The sequence below is a fragment of the Gekko japonicus genome, unplaced genomic scaffold, assembly GCF_001447785.1.
Source record: "Gekko japonicus isolate JY-2015 unplaced genomic scaffold, Gekko_japonicus_V1.1 scaffold421, whole genome shotgun sequence".
Lineage (NCBI taxonomy): Eukaryota > Metazoa > Chordata > Lepidosauria > Squamata > Gekkonidae > Gekko > Gekko japonicus.
In genome coordinates this window covers 624326-644657 of record NW_015164195.1, presented here as the reverse complement: position 1 = coordinate 644657, position 20332 = coordinate 624326, and the positions used below count along the sequence as shown (strand labels likewise).

The following is a 20332-nucleotide window of genomic DNA, read 5'->3' as shown; positions in this document are numbered from 1 at the left end:
AGATGTTTTTTTCTGAGCTAAACCGCCCACTTTCTGCATTGTAGCGGCTCTGATTGTTAAAATTCTACATCTGTGCTATAAGCACTGGGACCATTCATGAAAATTCCATGGCATCAAGGAGATTCACTAGTAGCTGGAGGCTACTGTGTAGCTTACTTTTTGGCTGATTTTTTGTGCATATCATACCAGTGGTGTACCTGACAGGAACTCACAGGGCAGAGGAAATGCCCCCCCCCCCCCTGACCCTTCTAAGAAGAACTGTTTTCAGGTATGATCCAGCCACTTCACATTATCCAACTTCTCCATGGTGTTTACATGGAGATTTGGAGTCTGAACACAGCTTTAGGCATTGATGGAAGCTTGAAAAAGGGGTCAGGTAAGCCTTCAAAGCATCAGAAACCAGCCATGCACTACAAGGAGTTTCCCAAGAAAAGGAAGCATAGTATCAGTGTCTAGTTCAATTTCTTGGCATCCTTACTTTACAGTTCTTCAGTGAATGCTTACTGGGGAGAAATCCTGTGAATCAGTGATGCATTAAATATGCATTCGACAGGGCTGTAATTCTTAAGTCTGGATCTGGCTACCATACCCCGCTGGTGGCCAGCAGGGACCTGGCAATTCTAGCTTTGGGCTATATCTCTAGTATGCACTATGTCTACCATTTCCTTGGGTTTTTGAACTTCAGCAGTTATAAGAGAGTTCTTATGATTCACCTGAGAACTGTTGGCAGCGACAGACAAAATCTGGCTTCTGTTATTCAAAGGCCAGAAACAGTCTCCCAAGAAAAATCATATTAGATAATGTTGGTTAAAAACAACAGCATTCACGGCACTGACATTGGTTGGCATCTCTCACCTCCTTTCTGGGCTGCCATGTTCAGGAGACAAGTGCAACTCAGGAGCACAATCTGATAAATCCACCTGCAAATAAAGAATGATGGCCCATTAGTGTTTGTAGAGAAATCCTAACTGTTGGAATTTGGGACATTCTGTTTTTAAACTACCCTATGGTTTGTTTTCTGAGGCACTCACCAGCAGGTGGTGACATCATTAGCCCTTGGAAGGCCTTGCACAGACTAAAAAAGATCTTGGAAAAAAGACCCTAACGTTCTAATCCTAAACTCACTTACATGGAGAAAAGAGTCCGTTATAACTTCCAAATAAATATATTTAAGATTGCAGTGTAGAAGGTATGTTCATGCCAAATTTTAGTCTGGCTACTTAATTTTGATTGAAGGTCAAAGAAGAAGGGGACGGCAAAGGATGAGATGGTTAGACAGTGTTATCGAGGCAACGAACATGAAATTAAGCAGACTCCAGTGCATGACGGAAGACAGGCGGGCCTGGGTGATGTGGTCCATGGGGTCGAAGAGTCGGACTGCGACTGAACAACAACTTAATTTTAGTGCACAGGACTGCGACTGAACAACAACAACAACTTAATTTTAGTGAACAGGACGATGCCAGCTATGCTGCCATATTGTTTATGGGCCCGGGTTCGCTTTCATGACCTGTGTGCCAGTTGCTGCCACATTCCTTTCTCCCCCTAGTTATCACTGACCTTGTAGCCAGCCCGTGTAGTGTCTTCTCATCAATTAACCGCGTGACTAGTTTTACTTCCCAGCCTCGGCTCTAACTGCCCTGGTCCTACTTCCCACCCACGGGAGTTAGGCCGATGGCCCATAGGTGGTGGGGGGGGGTACATTTGAATACCCTATCTCTCTCAGCTTTCTATGGTGTAGTTATTCCTAACAGTGACTGTGTCTATGCTACCATAGTGCTAGCAATAAAGTATAACCTTCAAAGAAGTGTGTGCTCCATTGTTTGACTGTGGGTCCTGACAGACGATTAGTTGAATCTTAAGTACCAAAGGCAGATGAAATTCACTGAATGGGACTTTCCTGCATCAGATGGGTAGGCTGTGATGTCCGAATGCAGTTTATTGGTTGGTATCAAACAAGGATTTCAAACTAGGACTTGCAGCTGGTGTGTTAATTACAGCTTGTACTGGAGATGCTCAAACACATTAGGCCAGGCTCACAGTCTGTGTGACAGACATGAACCAGGCACTTTTTTGGGGGGGTGGGGAGGCAGTCAATCCGTTCGATTGTTTGTCACATTCTTTTTCATGTATTCAAACAATACAGTGCAGCCAGCAGTGTTTCTTACATATCTTTCTCAAAGAGATTGTTGGGAGCCCCACCCTCCATAGACTTGCTGTAGCAGCATGCTGCTTAGCAGCCAATTGTAGAAATAAACAGTGACCAAATCAGTCAGCAATAATAAATACTCAAATTTTTTTGGGAAAAACACCATTTGGTGTTCAATTAAATATGTGTTATTGACTTTATTTTGCACATGCTCATTTCTGCATATTCTTATGGGAGGCATAGTTGCCACCTTATTTCATTTACTGTGCAATCTTAAAGAGGTATACTGTTATAAGTCCATTGACATTAATGGACTTAGAAGGGTGTACTTCTGCTTAGAATTGTCTTGTGCATTACCTGACCCAACTTATCTGTCATGTAGAGGTGTCAAACTCATTTGTTTTGAGGCTGGAGCTGACATGAATGTCACTTTGTCGGGCTGGGCCATGTGTGCCATAAAATGTAATGCTAGGTACTGGAGATATTTTCCCACTGACCATGACCCACACCCCTCCTCAGCACCTCACTAACCATCCTTTGCTTGATATGCACAAGCAGTTTTGCGCAGCACAAAGAGCTATTGCCTGACAATCAAGTTGCAACAACCAAAAACTCTTCTAGCTCTTTAAAAACTAACACATTTCAGAAGCTTTTGATGGGCTGGGGCATGAAATGCCACATTCTACTCTTCTAGCTCTTTAAAAACGAACACATTTCAGAAGCTTTTGATGGGCTGGGACATGAAATGCCGCATTCTGTTGTCACAGGTGCAGACCCCAAAGACAGCTGGCCAAGTGGCATCAGTGAGGGAAACCCAATAAGCCCAGCCTTAAAGAAACTGCTATGGTCAACAGGCTTTGGGGAGAGGAGGGGGTGAGGCAGCAGTGCAATCCCAAAGTCCCAAATTCAGCAACAAGCTTGAACCACAAGGGGAACTGTGATGCTCACCAGCATCACAAGCAATTTTCAAGCACTGCCCCTCTCCAAAGATAACATAGAAAAGAATGCCACCATTGTAAGAATAAGATACCATATATTTATAGTAGTTATCTAAAGATGCCAGCTTGCCTTTTGCAGATCTTTATTTCCAGCCAGCTTCATGGCATTGTTCAATCACCCAAAATATTATTCCCCATGTGCAAGCACACAGATACACATCTAGTGCCCACCTCTGCCGTGTGCAAACCCAGCATGCTTTTCTGAATGCCTGCTCCCATCCCTGACCTTCGCCTTACACCCCCCTCTCCCCTGCTTCCATTCAGACTGATACATAAGGCAGCAGTTGCATGTAGGGAGTACAGGGTGTGTGAGTGCATTTCGGCTTCACCTCTTGTTTAATTCTCCCTGCACTGCTGAGGGAGGCAGGCAGGAGAGGAGCCATGTACATTTGGGCCAGTGGGTTAGCAGGCTCCAGCTCATCCAACTCGGTGGGCCTCCTCTGTCCCTGACCCTCAGCATTCTGCACTTGTTGTGCCCCTTACATAAGCGCTGGGCTTTTCTCTTGCCCAGGCGGCTGCTCATAGCATGCCTGGCCAGTCACTCTGTTCACACACTTACATAAGTTGGCATGTTTGGCGAGCTAGCCCACAGCTTTCCATAGGTGCCTGTGCCCATGGGCCCCTTCCCTAGGCTGCCTGCAAGAGGAAAGCCATTCAGCAGGGCTTGGGGAGGTGAGGTCAAAGAGAGTCTGCCTGCTGCACATGAACAGCCAGCCATCTTTCCAGCAGCCTAGGCAGCACAGGCAGGAGCCCAACATGTTCTGGCTGGAGGAGGCAGAGGCATCAGTGGCAGGCAGTCAAGGGCAGCAGGCAAGCCCCAGTGGGACTGGCTATGCAAAGCTCAGGACTGAACCAGCCCTCCTTGCCTCTTGTGGTCGCTAACTCCAGACTGGGCAATCCCTGGAGATCGGTGTGTGTGTGTGGAAAACCCTGGGGACAGCCTGCATTTGAGGAAGGGAAGGACCTCAACAGGGGGTATAATATCCTAATTGTGGCTCTTGCAAACAGTATGTTCACCTATTGAATGTCTTCACCACAAATTTTGTGGCATCCCTAGTTTGTACTAATTCAGTTGAGAACTACCATGCTGGCCAACGAGAGGGGAGTGCAGGGAGGTAGGTCTTCCTGATGATTTCATTAGTAAAAAACAAAATTCAAAAGTGAGAATTTCCTGATTTCTATCTCACTCTCTTTGCCTCCATACTGCACAACTCTCCATATTCTCCATCCTAAACTTGTTAATCCAACTCAGTTCTAAATATTCAGGTCCATGTATTTGCTTCACAGTGCAGCAACAATCCCAGAAGTAGTGAGACTAATGAGCTGGTCCCATCAGAAAATCATATACAGCTGAGTAATGGCGCAACTGGGCTAATATTAGTGTTGGGGCTGGTTCCAGCTTTTGGGGGCCCTTGGGCAGAGAGTTTCCAGGGGCCCCCTCCCATCCTCTGCCCACCACCAGGCCTGCTGCTTGTGCACTCCTTCCTTCCCATCAACCTACATGCCTTCCACATACTTGTGTGTTCTTCCATTGCCTGCTCACAAGCCCTTCCACTGCCCATGCTCAAAGCTACCTGCAGCCCTTTTCCTAGTGGCACTGGGCAGTGCTTGCAGAAGGACGCATGGGTAGTGAAGCGCTAGCAAGTGAGTGTGCAGGGGACATCAGCAATAGCGACCCCGCCAGAGACTCTGTGCCTTGGCAGCTGCTCCATCTTACTGTATTCTGCTGTTGGCCCTGATTGGTGTGCATCCTACCAATGCAGGCACAGAACACACATTTTCTGTATTCCTCTCTGTTCTCACAGCCCCTTCCAGCCTGCAAAAAGATGATTCCTAGGGCCATGAAGGAAGAGCTGGGGGGCGGGGAGAGAAGCTTGAAGTGACAAGAAGTTGAAATTGTTTTTCTTTCCTCCCCTGCAAGTGCAGTTCCACGGAAGAAAGTGATTGGTTTCATCCTCTTGTCCCTCGTCACACCAGACAGACTCGTTGAATGCTTTACCTTTGGAGCTACTTTGCAGTTCCAGGCATTTTTAAAGTAGAGGGCATGGCTGCTGTATTTAAGGTATAAAACCACTAGGTGGTACTAGACAAACAAGTCATGGTCTAGATGAGATGGTTATTATGACTGTTTCTTTTTTTCCTTTTTTTCCATTTCATCCCTGGCCAGTGTCATTGATTTTTCTTTCACCCAGTTTTTGGTGATTCATTGCTAATTTTTTTGTATTTTTCATTTTCTTTAAGCCACTTTCATGCCTTTTATACAAAACCGATGCAAAAATTATATTGTAAAATGGTCCCAGGTTATGCAGAGCCAGTGTGGTGTATGCATTAGAGAGTCAGGCTAGGATACGTAAGTCTCACGTTTGAATCCCCCCTCTGCTGTGGAAGCTCCCTGGGTGACCAGTCCATCTCTCCCAGCCTCACCTACTTCACAGGCTTGCAGTTGTGATGAGACCAGAGGGGAAGAGGGGAGAACAATGTTGGAAGCCACTTAGGGTCCTCAGTGGAGAGACAGTTCAGATTTTAGACTGGGTATTTAAGTGTGATGCTCTGCTAGATAAACAGTTAATCTTGAAATCACAGGCTGCTCCCCGGTTCAAATTGTTTAAGAATGACCATTTTTGATCCTCCTAATAGGACCAAAATGGTATAAAAATAGGCCAGAAGCTTCAGTTGAGCACTGACTCTCGGGAGATACAGGGTATGCTTTGCCTTTCGTGGTCTCCCTGGTGTCAGTCCAGAAAGCTTTCTGTGCATGGGGAATCTTTGTTATATATATATATCTATTGACTGTCTTTTTTTCTCTTTGAAGTGAAGTAAGTATTCTGTTATATATTGCTGCATGTCTTTAGCTAATAAACTATTTTTTGTTAAGTAACCTTGTGTTGCGTTCCAGCTAACTCTCCTTTTACATCCTACCGCCTTGGTAAGGGGCACACACCAGACCATTATGAATCTAGAGGGGGGTGCAGGTAACACTATGCGGAGTTAGTTTAGACTGTCAGTCCTACAGCTGCATTCCTACCACACTCTGCTAGATAAACAGTTAATCTTGAAATCACAGGCTGCTCCCTGGTTCAAATTGTTTAAGAATGACCCTTTTAGATCCTCCTACCTAGTTAGTATAGATAATCATAACTTGAGAGCAGCCTTCACATCCTTGTGTTTTGAATCAATGCCAAGGGCCATAGTAGCCAGCCGCTACAGTAGAACACCTAAGGAACAGCGCTTTTGTATTTGTGGCTCTTCTGTTATCGAGGATCTTCCCCATTATACTTTTGAATGCTCGATGTAGGCTCAACCTAGGTTAAAATTTCTCTCTGGGATTTTATCAGACTTATGATTCTGTTCAGATTCTGAGAAGACTGTATTCTTGTTAGCTGATTTCGACACCAACATATCGTATAGAATGTCTTTATGTGCCTTGGTTGCAAAGAAAATACGGGCTAACGCTGTTCTTATTGGAACTAATTAATATTGATATTAATTAATATTGATCTTAGCAGACACTTTTTGACTCAATTTTATTCTGATTGTATGGCTTTATTATATCTTAAATTTTACTCTAATCCTTGGTTTCTAATGGCTTATGGCTAAATACAAATAAATTTCTATTTCAGTTTATTTCAGTGGAGAGAAAAGCTGGGTATAAATAAATAAAATTAAAGAAATGTTTTGCAATCTTTGTGAACGGATCAACATCACATGCTTGGAATATTTTTCCTGCATTTCCATTACACTCATCAGCTAGATCATTCATAAACTATCATGTCTAGGTGGAAACCACTTTTGGAAGTTTTTAAAGAAAGTGTATGGAATACTTGTAGGGGAAAATTCTATGCCAGTGCTTGCATTCCCTGACAGCCACAATCCATAGTAGTTTGGGGACAGGCAAAAGAAAGAAGGGCAGGGGTTATGCATACCCAGATAATCCCCAACTGTGCAGAAAAAATATGATTTTCCACATAAGTCCAAGAAAATCCCTAAAACAGACAAACAGAAAGAAAATCCCTAAAACAGACAGATCGTGGACTGCCAGACTGAGTTCTGTGCATAGCATTGTAAATCAGGCCTGCCGTTCTGGAGAATCCCAGCCCTACAATCCATTTTAGCAAGGCTATGGGGCAATTAATGAGAGGGAATTTTCAGGACTTAATTGGTGAAAGTGGGGAGCTTGGTACACTGCAACATTTTAGCCCTGTACACACATTACAGTGAACATGTACAGGCTACATACATGATTTTTTGGGGGGTACTTGTCTTGAGTTATCCTTAGGTCAAATTCAATACATGTGTGGCAGCTCTTGCAGTTTTAACCTCACATTACTCCAGACACTGATCCCAATTTTATTTTTAAAGTGAATGCACTGTTTCTTACAAACCGATGCATGTGCAGTCACTGTAATGATTGTACAAGGCTTCCATTGCAGATCCTCACTTACATTAAAATAAGTTCCTAACATTCCACTGTGCTTTAGGGTGCTCAAGACGCAGAATCCAAGATGGGGCTGTGCAGGTAGAAGCAGGTTGGATTCTTAATTACTGGGATCACAAGAGGCAAGGAAGAGGTTTAGCCTCTACCCCTAAGATGTCTCTTTGTCAGTTCTTCTTTTTCCCATGAAACTGGCCATTATTCATTCCTAAAATGAAAAGTAAAGTGCTGCTCTTCAGAACACTGTTGTAGTCTGGGCAAACAGGATTCCATCTTTTAAAAGCTAGCGAAGCAGATCCTTATTACTTACTTCAGTTACTGCCTGCTTTTCTGAATGAGACTCAAGGCAGATTACAGAATCATAACAGTGGTAGCTCCTAAACTATTTATTTATTAAATGTTATTTATTTATTAAATTTATATTTTAAAAAACCCTGGAGAGCTTTTAGACAGTCTGCCTAGGAGAATGGTTGTAAGAACTTTCTTGTTCAACAGGCGCTTGGTTAATCAGTGTTCTTCAGCAGCTGGGGCTGTGTGTTTGCGCTGCTAAATTTTGTATTACCTAAACAAAGATAATTAAACTGCTCAAACTATTCAATGAAAATAAATTTTATATCATATACACAATTTATAAATACAAATTCCAAAGTTATTCATATACCAACAATATCAAAATTCAAATTCTCAAATCATAGGGCAAAAAACCAGATGTTCTTACAGTCCATCACAGGGTCATAAAACACTCTGTTGAAGGTGCTCAGGTGTCTTCAGTTTTCAGAAACAGAAGCCATGTTCCAAGTTGAAACTAGACAACCCAGCCACAACAGTGATATCCAAAAATGGTGCTCCTGATGAAGTCCTCCTATGGACACACTAGCAATGTTGTTCCACGTATCACCTGACAAGGCTTTTTCAAGTAGGAACCACTGTCTCATAACAGGATATCACTGAAACCAAATCTCAGGCATATTCTTCCAAAATACCTATTCAAGGCTTTCTTCTGGTTTGTGTTGGAATTTGTATTTATAAATGGTGTATATGATATAAAATTCATTTTCATTGAATAGTTTGAGTAGCTTAATTCTCTTTGTTTAGCTAAACCAATTTTTTTTTACACACAGTTGTTTTGCTGGTTACATTTTCACTGTGTCTCGTTGTGTTTTGAATTAGCTAAATTTTGTATTGCATTTAAATATTATTTTATTGTATTTTAATTGAGGAGGGAGGAGGTTGCCTTATTTAAGTTGCTTTGAACTAGGTTTGAAAAGTGCTATGCAAATACATCAGGCAAATCAGCAAGACCTGCCTTCTGTACCTGATTCTTGACAGCCCTTGGGGAAGTACAGTATGTGTTCATGGAGACATTGTACTCACATGGCGTCCTTGAAATATATAACTCCTTCCACATACAGATCATTTAACTTTTAACAGCTGTCCTGATAAGAGCTTCCATCATATAATATACATTTCAATGTGAATGTACAGATCATACAATATATTAAAGTACAGTCCTTGTATATAGCTGGTTTTCTTTAATGGTTGATTCATGCCAGTGCAAACTCAATTTAATTTCCTTTGTGTTGAATGATAAAACTCTCACTGGGGTGACGGGAGAAGAAATGAAATTCCAAACAACTGTAATGTCTTAAATAACATAACTACATACTGAAAGACGTATAAGGAGTTTGCCCTTTTCCTTTTCCCTAGAAAGGTATATTGCTATTAAACACTTCCTTTACAGCAACTGAGTAATTTTACCCGTGTTGTAAAAGCAATAAACCAAAATGCTGTCTGAATTGGTTTACTCAAAAGTAGTTATATTATGTTCAGTGAGGCTTACTTTCAGGTAATTGCAGCAAACCATCTCACCCATGGATAGAACAAAATTTGAGTCCTGTGTCACCTTTAAGACCAACAAAGTTTAATTCTGGGTATAAGCTTTTGTGTGCATGCACACTTCTTCAGATACATTGAAACAGTTTTCCTCAAGCCTTACATATAAGGGAGTGGGGTTAGTTTCCAGGAAGGGCTAGTTAGAGTCAAGATGCATAAGTAACGGGGTAATAAGTATAGCTGAGATTGGATTAAAGCAGTTGTTAAGACCTGTAAATGACAGCAAATTAGTTCTAACTAGCCCGTCCTGGCAACTAACCCCCCCCCCCACCTATATGTATCTGATGCCACCCACCTGAATCAGCCCTGGTTCGTTCATGAAAATATTCCCTAGCAATGCATTTAGGATGACACCGCAAGATAAATGTCGAACTAACCAACCCTAAGCATGTCTACTCAGAATCTTACTCAGGTCCATTCAATGGGGTTTACTCTCAGGAAAGGGTTCTTAGGATTGCACTGTTAGACACATAAGACTACCTAATACAACGAGTTAAGCAAGAAACATGCATATTAGACTACCATCTACCCAAATAAGTGGCAGTACTTGGCAAAATCTCATGGACTTCATGGCCAAGCAGAGCTGGAAGCTAACTTCATCATCTCAGGATTAAATTAACAGCAGTCTTGGGGTGTATTCTCAGTTTTTTGTAGAATACAGGAAAGAAATATTGAGATCATTATCTTCACTGAATGTGAACTGCAAGCAGTAAACAGGAAATTTTCTACATTTTTCAGACATAATTGAGTTGAATGACCATCTATGATAAAGTGCTTGGCCTAATTCAACATTTCCATGGCTTTGTGACACAGTCTGATGGATTCAAGAAAAAACTTAATGGACACAGGACTGGTGATGGGTCAGGATGACCTATCAACCCACTCCATATTTGCCCAATTTGGTATTAGCAGTAAGAGCTGGTTTGTAGCTATCCTGAAAATATATACCGGGAATAGATGTCCGGGACTACTGATTCACTTACAGCGCAGTCCTAAACAGAATTATACACTGACTTCAGTAGACTTAGGAGGGTGTAACTTTGCTTAAGTCTGCATTGTTACTTTTCTATAATTCACCACCACATTATTTCAATATGTTAAAATACAAAGTAGAATAAGAAAATCCTGAAATAACTACTCTCTTTGTTCTCAACATCTCATAAACATCTATACGTGATCTTATCTCCCTCTAATTACAATTCCCCATTTTCGTAAACAAGTAAAAAAAGAGGTTTAACCTAGACATATTACTAAAATGTCCCTCTGTTCTGATCTTTAGGGACTACCCAGTTTAAATATCAGAATGAATGAACAGAATTCAGTTGGACCAAAAGAAAAGAACTGTAACTTGTTTCAATTGTTCTAACACAAATCCTTGGGAATTAGGAATGTGGTCCAGATTGTGATCTGGAACCATTTTGTCCATATTCTTTTTTTTAAAAAAACCTAGGTACTGTCTTAACTCTTAAGATATTCCCTTGTTGACAAGCAGGGCTTTTTTTGTAGAAAAAACCCAGCAGGAACTCATTAGCATAATAGGCCACACCTAACAGCTGAAACTCATTAGCATATTAGGCCGCACCCCGTTACCAGAAGTGTGGTCATCCAGCCACACTCACATTTTGCTTCTTATTCTGTTTACCTTGTTTGTTGTCAAAACCCAGGGCTTTTTTTGTAGCAGGAACTCCTTTGCATGTTAGGCCACACACCCCTAATGTAGCCAATCCTAATATGTTTCTGCTGTTGGGCGTGGCCTGTTATGCTAATGAGTTCCTGCTGGGCGTGGCCAACTCGGGAGCCAGCCAGAACTCCATTACTGTGCGTTCCTGCCCAAAAATAGCCCTGGTGACAAGAATTTTTTATTTATTTAATTCATTTATATCCCTCCTTTCTTCCCAATAGAGATCCAAACCCGCTTACATTCTCTCCTCTTCTCCATTTTATCCTCATAACATCCTGTGACGTAGGTTAGCTTGAGAGGGTGTGGCTGGCCCAAGGTCACCCAGTGAACTTCCATGGCACCTGTGGGGATTCCAGCCCGGGTCTTCTAATTACTAGTCCAACACTCTTAACCTCTACTACACACTGGTGGCACTCTGGCTATTTTCATCATTGCTCGTATACTTCTGTAGAACATTTTATCGCAGTGATATACAACTGTTCAAAAGAAGCCATACCACGGTTATACGAGCATTTATACGAGACCCCAGATTTCATTTCTGTACTGGCTGTAATCTTAGAATTCTACATCTGTAGCTAAAGGACATCACTTTTTTCACAACTGATGTCGAAGACAATAAAAGGACTATAGCACTAAGCTTTAATTTCTTGTCTTCACTTTTGCTTACAATTCCTCAAAATCTCTCTAATGAGCAAGCAGTGTTAGGAGCTTTTCCAGACATAGCAATCAAAATGGGACTGTAAAGTTTTGGTTGAACCAGAAAGATGGTGAGCTCATAAAGATGACCAAACTGTCCCATGAGGAGCTTTACCAGGGTATCTTCATAATTTATATCATCTGGCCAAGTGGCAAGATTTTATTATACATCAGGTAAACATGTGGAAAAATTATCCTTATCAGCTTAATAGCACCCCAGAAAGCACTTATATTATAAAAGAATAGTTATTAATAGTCAATAGAGAAACCTCCAAAAGAAGTTCCTGGAACACTGCAGCTATCTGGATTAATTTGCACTGCTTTACTTTGTCCAGTGTTATAGGCACCCATTGCACGGTGCCAAGACATTTAATAGGAGATGTCATAATTCCCTATATTCTCCTTTCTTGCTTTCCCTAGTTTTCCCTTCCTTAGAGCAGCAAACAATCTATATATCTAATAATGAAAGGCGCCCCCTGCGTGCGGATACCTAAATCCTTGCATCAGGGGCACCTGGGAGGGAGGGAGATTTTTGTGCACACTTGGGGCAGTCCCCAGGTGTGCACAAAAATCTAAAACCTGAAAAAAATATCGGGGGGGATACTTAAATCCCCCCAAAAGTGACAGAGCATCCCCTGCGCATGCGCAGGGGACACTCTGTGAACTCCCTCGCTGCCGCCGCTTGGGAGGGGGAAGAGAGCAGCGAGGCCCGAGTGGCAAGCCGGGGGGGGAAGAGCAGTGAGGCCCGAGCGGCAAGCCGGGAGGGCCTCGCTTCGGAGCCGGGGGGGAAGGGAAGGGGGGAGATCGAGCGGGGGGGAGTGGAGGAGACGGGGGAGGAACCGGCGGGATGGGGGGAACTTACCTCCTCCTGCTGCTTCCTCCTCTGCCTCCTGTGTGGAGGTCCCTCCCCCCCGCGAGTATCGCGGGTTCCGCCCCTTGTCTTATCTAATCCCAAAAGTATGTTTAAATACAGTGCTACCTTCAAGCTGCATGGCTTTTTCTTCATTATGTGGAGACAAGGCTATCACTGCAGGTGGCATCAGTGGCATTGCTGGTTATAGATTTGCCATCCAAAAAAGTCCTTAGAACAGGGTTGTTGTTTTTTTTCCTTTTCACAGTGAGATGCTCGCAAACAGGATTCTTATTACCCTTCCCCCTCCCACTTCAGCCCTGAGGCACAAAATGGAACCACCGTCTCCTACAAATGGTCTGCTAACTTTAAACCTCCTGTGAGAGAGCCAAAGTCTTTAGAGAGGCTGACCTTCTTCCATTTCAGAGCTCACCTTGGCCCTCCCACCGAATTGCTGTTAACTCTTGCGTGCAGTAAAATATCAGGACAGTGCCGCGTGAACTTAGCAGCGGTGGTGGATTTCAACACATTTCTTTCACATGACCAGACAACCCTCTTGCCACAGTCAGTGAAAAAGGATCGGAGAGACTACTGCCCCAGGGAGCATCATGTCTTCCTCCTTCATCCAAGGATTAAATTAACAGCGCCCTTGGGGCAGAGGTAGGATTCTTGTCTCCCTCCATTATTGCTAATGCCCAGACAACAAGAGTCAAATGTGGAACTCATCACTGTCTTTATGGCACATGGACAGCAAGAAACAAACCAGAATCTTTCCATGTTGAACACCAAATGAAAGCAATGGATGATCCTTCCCCCATGGTACTCCTATTTCTCAAAGAGTCTTTGTCTATAGAAAATGAAGCCACCATCAAGTCCCAGTCTTTGATCAGCCAGCTTTTGACTCCTCTGGGCCATGGCATGTACTTTGATAGCTGTGACAGATTCCAGCTTGGTAGAGCTTTTCTGGGAAATGACAGCTAGGAAGATATGGGCGTAAACCATTTAGAAAAGTTTTAAAATGTTTATAAGAGACATTTAATGGGACCTCATGTTTTAAAATTTGCTGACAGCTGTGCAAAGCCTTCCCACAAAATCTATATATCATTTTTTACTATAGTAATTAGCACATCATAAATACTATGGGTGGCTGATTCAAATGTGCAAGACTTGCGCTGCAAAGATTTATGGCAACACAGCCATTCTCCCGATGGTCATATCTTAATTTTGAGGATACTACCACTTGTAACTGCTAACCCCCCCCCACCAACTCACCCAAGTGTAGTTGTCACTGACATTCTTAGTGGAAAGAACCACTTAAAGATTGACAAAGCACTGACTAGCCCCATACCTAACTGTGTCCCACAGGTCATTCTGCTTGGTAATAACCATCTTCATGTATGTTAAGAGATCCATGTTTGCCCCACCAGGTGCATTTCTAAGAATCAGCATCATATTCCAAGGGGGGAAAGCCTTAATTTCCATGGAGCTAGTTGGCTACAGACCTTGAGGGGCACTTTCCAAGCTACTTATAAAAATCAGATAGGCTTTTTCAGGAGCTACCAGGTTCTCTTAAAATACAAATGTGGTGTGAGAAAACTATGCATCTTTTTTCCAGATAGAAGATACATGCATGAAAGTTTCACAAAACAGGTCTTCTACAATTTACCTTGCTGACATTACCATCTTATGCCTCTTGAAATGTGTGTCTAAAAAGCACACATATATATTTCAAGTAACACAGGAAGTGGAAGTGAAAGCGACAATTACTATCTCTTCTGTGGACCATACTAAGGCCCATGGTATGACTGGATTAAGAAATCATGAAGCCCTATGGCATGATCACTCAGATGTAAACCCCACTGATTTCAATAGGATATACTCCCAAGAAAGTATTCAAAGTATTTCTGCATTACAGTGAAATTTTAAACAGTGAAATAGAACTAACAAGGTCTATTCAGTGGAACTTACTCCCAGGAAAATATTTCTAGGATTGTACTGTCAGTCAAGAAATTTTGTTAGTTTTAATGCATTAACCAATAAAGCTACTAAATCTGCAAATGAGTAAAAACCAATGAAGAAATACATAAATGTAGGTTTTGGGTTATGGATATGATCACAGCAGCTACAGTCTTACAAAAGCCTTACTCGGCTGCCTAAATTGGACAAGACAGAGCATGTTTCTCATTTTCATGTGGGAGGTGGTTCACATAAATAGTGGTATGAAATGGGGCAATCACTGTGTATGAACTTGGCCATCTCAGAAATACACAAGTCAATCAGCAGTGACTGTTCAGAGCATAGACGCAGACAAGTTAGTTGCAACTGATGCTGGGGGAGGGGGTACTGCCCTTTCTCTAGTTTGGTAGTGGTAAAAACTGTCAGTCTTTGTCCAGATCCTTGAGGAATGGGCTTTTGAGATGAGAGATCTCTTTAAATCCAGACTTGATCCCAAGCCTGTAGGCCACAACCAGGAAATGTATATGCTTTCACTGAGGCCTTTGTGCTTATTTTCTACACAACAGTGACAGCATGCTTTTGATGAGCCAGTTTGGTGTAGTGGTTAAGAGTGGTGGACCATAATCTGGAGAACTGGGTTCGATTCCCTACTCCTCCACATGAAGCCAGCTGGGTGACCTTGGGCCAGTCACAGTTTTTTCAGAGCTCTCTCAGCCCCTAAAAACAAGTCTAGCTCACCACTAGCATAACACTAAAAGCTCGAACTTGTGGCTGACAATCTTTAGATCTTCTGTCTATTCTACACACAATGCCTGATGATGATGCTTTTGACACTGACTAGAAGGTACTGGAGTTCAGAAGGATTCCTGAAGCACAGATGGCTAAATAATAGTTTATGGACCAGCTGCTAAATAGCAGCATATCAAAAGAATTCTAAAATTCTAGCATGTCTCCTGCCCTCTGGGTTCTCTTCCCCAACAACAATAATTCTCATCCTGGCATCCTAAGTAGACAGCAGTGTTTCTGTCTGTCTTCTGGTCAGCAGGGATTAAAATCTAACACTGCAAGCAAATAATGCAGCACCGTGCAGCTTCCAAGCTATAAATTAGCTTCTTCCTTCTCCATGATGCACAAAACCTCAGCTGTTCCATTTAAAAATGATTTAAATGATTGACCTGTGCTATTTGTCAACTTGATAAACGATTTAGACAGGAGCATGCTTTGCTTCTAAATCTGATATTGGCACCTCTTCCCTGCACTCCCGCTCTCAGGACTTCCACTCTGCACTTGCTACCTCTGTGGTCAGGAATCAAATTCTGCTATCCCATTCTACAGAAATAATAAGAGTAAAAGTACAGCGTGGTCCCACCATCCAGGTGGGTATTTAAAAGACCTGCTAAATCCACCCTCTTCTCTTTTTCTAGAGAAAAACATGTTAATGCTCCCTGAATCGCAATGGGCACAGAAATTATGGACCGCAACACTTGCTCCGTATAACCATATATGGTCACCGCGCCTCATCAGACACCTTCTCGCTCTAGCTAAAATTAACAGCGGGCTTCAAAGCATTTAGTATGCCATGCTGTGTGGCATGCATGGAGTTAACAATATGTTCAACATCTTTCAAAAATGTCAATACAGCAGAAAAATTCTGATTTTGAGGACAGCTCTTTTCTCATATTCTCTGAAATCGGGGAGGGAAAACAGTGTCATGAATATCATTGCCCATCTAGGATGCAAATCTCCTCAGTTTTGTCTGTTTGAGTACCAGTTATTTCAGTGGGACTTGAGTTCACCGAATTATGAGCACTGTAACAGCCACAGAATTTGCAAACTTGAACGTTCGCAAGACAGCCAACTTGTTTCCTTTTGTAAAAAAATCTCCATTTTATAGCTTTCCATCCTCTTCTCATAAGACATCTATGCCTGAAATAACATCTTGATGCTACTCAGTGGAGGGGAAAGCTCCCTATCTTACTTCACATTTTGAGTTAAAAGTGAGTTTCGATGTCTCTCAAGTGGTCGCCTTGGCCAATACTTGATAGCAATGAACTGTCAGAGGATTGAGGAATCCAGCTCCCTGACATTTGCATTCCGCTGCTTGGCAGCCCAAACTTCCCCAAGGAAAATCCTCTCTAATCAGGATCCCAAGTAACAAATATAGGACCACCTACATAAAGTCACAGGGCTATCCGTAATGCTGACCAGAAAAAAATTAGAAATAACAGCAAGTAAATACCCTGAGAGGACCTCCCTCATCCCTTATACCCCATTCCATATCACACCCACTCCCAGCGCACAAATATACACACACCGCTGGATTCAGATGCTATTTGAGAGGCTATTTTGGAATCCATGTGTTTTCCCTTTCTAGTGCTTTCAGGAGTATCACAGCTTGCTGGTGACCCAGCTGTCAAATAAAGATTATCATAACCAGTCCAGTTAAATGATACCCCTGTCACATTACAACCATCTACAATGAATTACTAAATTCAGACATTTGCAACTCACCTGTTTGTTTGGGATTCCTGCCTCCTCCCGTTCTCTCGACTGCTTCTCACCAGGGTCTATGTTGTAGTCAATACTCAGCTACTACACTGCTTACTTAGAACTAGGTCATCGAGAGCCTGCCACTCTTCTCTTCTCATTCCGTCTCACTTTCTCCCTCTTGCTCTCTTAATCTCTCTCTCTCGCCCTCTCCCTTTCATAGGTGAAAGCCTGTCATAGAGCTGTTAGCCTGTAATAAAGCCAAATGATTTTTTTATTGCAAATTTATGGCATCTGCCTCTTAGCCACTAATATTTCCAGTCCATGCCAGAGACTGCGCTGCACAAATTTGAGATTAACTTCAATTCTTTGACATTTCATAAATCATTTTGAAGTGTTAATTTTCTGCAGATCTGATTTCCTTTTTGAATTGTAGCCATCAAAGCCTTCCTTTCATAAAATCTTTACATATATCCCCAGGGAATAACTTCATAGCTTTTACAGAAGAACTTCCAGATTCAATAAGATATGGTTTGGGGGAACTGTTCAGCACAGAGTTTTACTTTAAGTGCTAAGAACTTTCTGAAAAATGAAAAACACACACCTTATTGTGATGGAAGTAAAAACTTTTTCGGTGAGTGGGTAGAATTATTCATATTATTAAAAAAAAAAACTAATTTCCATGTTAAGTTTATGCCATAAAAGGGGATTTCTTTTATGACAGTTTACAAAGTAAACTGAATTAAGAAGGGAAAACATGGGTGGATTAAATGTTTGCATGCTGCTTTGATGTCACTGACTGAAGCATGAGCCCAGAAAAGATTCCCACATTTATTTTCTGGGGAAGGCAAAGCTTCTCAGCAACAGGCACAAAGGTAGACAGAATGGGATCATTTGTAAATTTTGCATTAGGACTTTAATTTTGTTGTAATTTCTGGAATTTTATTTTTAAAATTACATTGTTTACAGTTACATTATTTATGTGGCATTTGCTACAGCTTTCACTTTGATCCTTTTGTGCCAGTGTTTATGGCATAAGCATGTCCTTTCATGCTTCCCCGTTTATTTCAATCTTCATACCCAAAGCAGAGCTCAAATGGACCAGGTCCTTCCACTGAAATGAACAGAACAGCCTCCAGATACAACAGATCTGTGTATGCATCTGCACACATGACAGATCTCGGACTGAGCCACAAGAGTTTGTTTTCACTTGTTTACAATACCATGGCTATCTGTCCTGAATGTTTACGATATGGGTGAAAAAGAATTTTAAAATGAAAAACATTTGTTCCGGAAATTTAAAACAAAATCTCCTGATGTTGTTGTTTTCTACAATCATCTTGTACATACCCAAGGAATTGTTAAAAGTTTGGTGAACACTGACATGCCCATATGAAAGGCGACATGACAGAAGAATTTTGTGAACGCCTGGAAATAGATATCTATTTCAGCTCCCTCAACATCTGTTCCAAAAGTTTATTCATTATGCCTTGTAACGCCATGTAAACACCCCACCCTGTCTGCATTCTTTATTCATTGGGGTGAGACGGGAATGAAGGCAAAATTCAGTAAGTGGTCAAATGAAGTTGCTTGCCCCTGTGATCCAGTCTTGGAGGGGACATAACTCAGTGGTTGAACATACAGTTTGCATGCAGAATGTCTCAGGTTCAATATGTGGCATACCCTGTGGCAGGTGCAGACGTTGGAAAACACTTGTCCCCACCTAAGACCCTGAAGAACGACTGCTAGCTGTATTAGGTAATAGTGAGAAGGGCTGTGCATTCAGGAAATCCTGAGTGGAAGATATACATGTTTTGGGTTGTTACTGCAGTTTTCTGAAATGGTTACACAAATCTGGGACTCTTGGGCATTCAAAAAAACACCTGGCCCTTTCAAAAATCCACATAATTTTTCATGCTCGGGTGTTTACCATCAGGCATCTTTTCTTTTGGTTCTCCAAATTTCCCAGGTAGTGGCTGAGGGAAGGTGACTTCTAGCCGGCATAAGCCAAGCACAGGAACCTGCAGAGCTGCCATTCTAGACAGTTCATTTTCCTTTTCCCTTCTCTGCTTTGAGGGGGCAGAGCCTTATCTTATTCTGTAAGTGGAATGCCTGGGGCATGTTGTGCAGGGCTCATAGAGCTGAAACCCTTGAAACTTGGGTGCCCTTTAGTGTAATTTTGGTGTCATGCGGTTGAATAAACAACCACTCCAGCCCCCTGAAAAGGTCCTCTATAAACAATATCAGAACTGTTATTCTCCTTCTCTCCCTCATTCCATACTTTATGAAACAACTAACGGACCACAACAAGAAAGGATGGCAAACACAGAATCTTCAATGGAAAAATATTTTTATTATCAGTCAGTCACTGTAAGAGTAGAGAAAAATGAACGCAGACAGTTTTTTGTTTTTTAAATACTGATGGCTGGTTGTCAAGGTTTCAGTTTCAATTCTCTTCGCTTCACTGTTCACCTTGTCATGTATTAGGGGGGAGGGAATTCCTGAGGGGGGAGTGGGTGGGATGAGTGCTTGCTTGTAGTAGCCATAATTATTCCTCAAGTTGCACCCCTCGTATATCTGTCAGGGTTGTCATAGAAATGCTAGTGGCGGAATGCTGACTTATGCATGGGGTGTGGGGGTGCATTGGGTTTTACCTATAACCTCTGAAGTTATCGGGCTTTCTTCAGTCCTGACAAAGAACCAGTTCCTATAAGTAAACATATCTCTAATAAAGCTTCACTGCCAAAAGTGTGGTGGAGAGTATTTTAACTGGCGATCTGACACTGGTGCCATTCCCGCCCTCCTCAAGGAATCAGTGGAGAGAAGTACGCTTGCACCAAGAGGCACCTATTTAGTGTGTGTGCATTAAGTGCCATCAAACTGGTTCCAATTTATTGTGACCCTAGGATTTAATGACCTCCAAAACTTCTTATAGTTAACAGCCTTGCTCAGGTCTTGCAGACTGTGGCTTCCTTGATTGAGTCAATCCACCTTCCTCTTTTTCTGCTGCCTTTCACTTTTCCTATCATTATTGTCTTTTCCAGTAAGTCTGGTCTTCTCATAATGTAACCAAAGTACAATAGCCTCAGTTTGGTCTTTTTAGCTTCTAGGGAAAGTTCAGGCTTGATTTGATCTGAAACCCAATTTTTTGGCAGTCCACGGTAGCTGTAAGGCTTAAAAATTATGGGGC

The 20332-nt window shown here is 42.2% G+C and overlaps 1 protein-coding gene across 1 annotated transcript in view; it reads right to left on the bottom strand.

Annotated features, from left to right (window-relative positions):
* Positions 1-17313, bottom strand: part of IGFN1 (immunoglobulin-like and fibronectin type III domain containing 1) — a 63088-nt gene extending 45775 nt beyond the window's left edge. The window contains exons 1-2 of the mRNA XM_015408308.1: positions 17167-17313; positions 856-920 (exon numbers count right to left, since the gene is read on the bottom strand). Coding sequence (XP_015263794.1) covers positions 856-874 — 19 coding nt within the window. The 5' untranslated portion in view covers positions 875-920; positions 17167-17313. The remainder of the gene's footprint in view (positions 1-855; positions 921-17166) is intronic.
* Positions 17314-20332: the final 3019 nt, after the last annotated feature.